At 55.9% G+C, this 2803-nt stretch overlaps 1 protein-coding gene across 1 annotated transcript; it reads right to left on the reverse strand.

Annotated features, from left to right (window-relative positions):
• Positions 1-1461: 1461 nt before the first annotated feature.
• On the reverse strand, positions 1462-2706 carry MONBRDRAFT_8140 (uncharacterized protein; the record flags this gene model as incomplete). The annotated part of the gene is made up of 1 exon (XM_001745830.1): positions 1462-2706. One exon carries the CDS (start codon positions 2704-2706, stop codon positions 1462-1464), a length of 1245 nt encoding a protein of 414 aa, XP_001745882.1.
• Positions 2707-2803: the final 97 nt, after the last annotated feature.

Consider the following 2803-nt stretch of genomic DNA (forward strand, 5'->3'; position numbering starts at 1 on the left):
ACCGTCGGCAGCCCTGTGACCCGCCAGCCTCACCATGAGTACCCCCCTCGAAACGGCTCAAACAAGAAAAAAGGTGCGCTCCTCAGCCGACACCAAATGGCAGCCGGGCCAGTGGTCACAAGTTTCGGCGCACGTCAAAACAAAGCTCACCACGCATTCTTCGCACGCTTCCGCTGCTCACTGTGTAGTCCTCGTCCACCGTCGGCAGCCCTGTGACCCACCACCACCACCATTAGTACCCCCCTCGAAACGGCTCAAACAAGAAAAAAGGTGCGCTCCTTGGCCAACACCAAATGGCAGCCGGGCCCTTGGTCACAACTTTCAGCGCACGTCAAAACAAAGCTCACCACGCATTCTTCGAACGCTTCCAGTGCTCAATGGGAAGTATTCATCCACCTGTGGCTATCCTGTGACCCGCCAGCCCCACCATTAGTACCCCCCTCAAGGGCAAAAAAAAAAGCGCGCCTTGGCTCCTCAACCAACACCAAATGGCAGCCGGGCTCCTGGTCACAATTTTCGGCGCACGTCAAAACAAAGCTCACCACGCATTCTTCGCACGCTTCCGCTGCTCACTGTGGAGTCCTCATCCACCTGTGGCTATCCTGTGACCCGCCAGCCTCACCATTCGTATCCCCCCTCGAAACGGCCTAAAGGTGCGCTCGTCAGCCGACACCAAATGGCAGCCGGGCCCCTGGTCACAATCTTTGGCGCACGTCGAAAAAAAACACACATCGCAGTTTTCTCGCGTGCTCGGTCCTTATCATAAGGTCCTTATCCACCTGCGGCTACCCTGTGACACAGCACTACCGTCAGAAACGCCCGGCGATTCGCCCGTCAAAAATCGCAAAAATCACTCTTGCTCTTGACTCTGGCAGCGGGCAACATGGATAGCATTATCAAAAGCGGGCCTAAGATCGGTTTCTCACCTGCATTTGAGCGGGAGTGCTTCGTGACGAATCTCAACAGGCTCCGTGGCTCTTGCGCCTAGCTAGCGCGTCCATCAGCACACGAGCGGTTGCGGCTCTTCATGGGTCAGATCGAGGATTTGTCTTGACAACAAATGGCAGCCCAACACGAGATCAGCAAGAATGGTCCATCCATGACAGTCACGCGGCAATGTCGTTTGGCCACCCGTTCATCCATGTCGTCGCTTGCACCTCGGCAGCACTTGCCCGTCGCGCCACAACGACGACAACGCACCACCAGGAGCGCGCGCGCGCCCCGCCCATGGCCCGCTTCATCGTGGCGCGTGTCAGTGAGAAAAAAAAAATGAAGTCAAAAGCAAAGGGAAGGAAGAGAGGCAAGAGGTCAATGAAGCAAAGTTTCAATTAATTGAAGCAGATCATAGCCAGTCAAAGTAAAACGTCGCGGCATATTCGGCAGTTATTGAAGATAATAAGATGATGACATTCTGACATTCGGTTCTGTGTTCTGATTCTCGAAAGAGCTTCCTGTGTGTGTTTAGCAAAAACTGTCAGGGCCGACTTGGGCTTCCGCCGCACTGGGGAGCAGAATCCTCGCACTTTCAAACACAAATTCCACAAGACGCCAATGCCCATCCCTTGGAGGTAGACCAGGAACGGGCGAGTACAGCCACTCGACAAACAAGTCGCGCGTTTTTAAATCCTTCAATGTCCTTTCCCTCAAGTTGTAGCCCATCCGCTGGGCCAGGTCGCGCAGCCCCGGATGACAGTCCGAATAAAGGAGGAGACAGCTCAGGCCCGAATCCAGTCCTTGAGACTGCCTGCAACGGTGATTCCATGTATCCCATCCACGAATCCCCTTTGGCATTCCACAAGCGTAGCAGCACGTCCATTTGGGATATGCGAAGCCCACGAAACATTCACTTGTCTGGTGTCCTCCGAAGTGACACCGCTTGCAAACACGATTAGATACGCATTGATGCTCGGCCTTCAGGACGGGTTTCGCCTGTCGAATGGTACATCGCATGCAGTAATCATCCATCAACTTCAGAACGCCAATAAACTTGTCAGCCGCCGCGTGGTGCATCAGATATTTTTTTTTTGTCCCCGATTTCGACCGAAATATTGGCGCGACGTTGTGCCGATTCGGCGGCGTAGCCGCAGCAGATACCGTGGATTCAGAGCGAGTGGTAGCAGTAGCGGCAACGGTAGCGGTGCGCGTGCCACTCGATGCTGCTCGTTTTGCTGCGGGAAGAGGCGACTCCGCTGCTTGCGCCGCTGTTGAAGAAGCAACAGCTGTGCACGTGACATCCGATGCCGTTCGCTTGGATGTTGAGGCAGCAGGGCTGGTAGCGATGCCGTCGCCATCGTCATGATTGTCAGACCCAGGGGTACATGTACTTTCAGCAGCCAGCGGCACTCGCTTACGCCGCAGTGTACCCGAGGCTGAGCTTACAGCCGATCGCGCCGGAGAGGAGGTTGAACCCGAGGCCGATGGTACTGGCACGCAAATGATCGAGGCCGACGGGGTTGGCGCGTGTTTCGTGGGGGTTGGCTGTGCTGCTGACTGCACGACTGGCTGTGACGTGCTCTCGCCCTCTGCCAACGTTGTTTGCACCGAGCCTCGCGCCTCTTGCTGTAAAGGCGCCTCATCATCAGCATCAGAGACCATGGGGGAAGCTGGCACCGACATGGATGCTGTATCTGCCTCATCAATCCAAGCAGCACTCGTCTGTATCCGTGGCACGGCAGCATCCGTCATAGGCCCTGCATTTGTCGCCATCACAGCCGTGTCTTGGGCACGTGGAGTGCTTCTGCTCGACTGCGCTGCAACGGCACCTGTTCCTGGGGACGCGACTGTGTCAACGCTCGATGCTGAA

Source organism: Monosiga brevicollis, genomic scaffold (assembly GCF_000002865.3).
Source record: "Monosiga brevicollis MX1 MONBRscaffold_10 genomic scaffold, whole genome shotgun sequence".
NCBI lineage: Eukaryota > Choanoflagellata > Craspedida > Salpingoecidae > Monosiga > Monosiga brevicollis.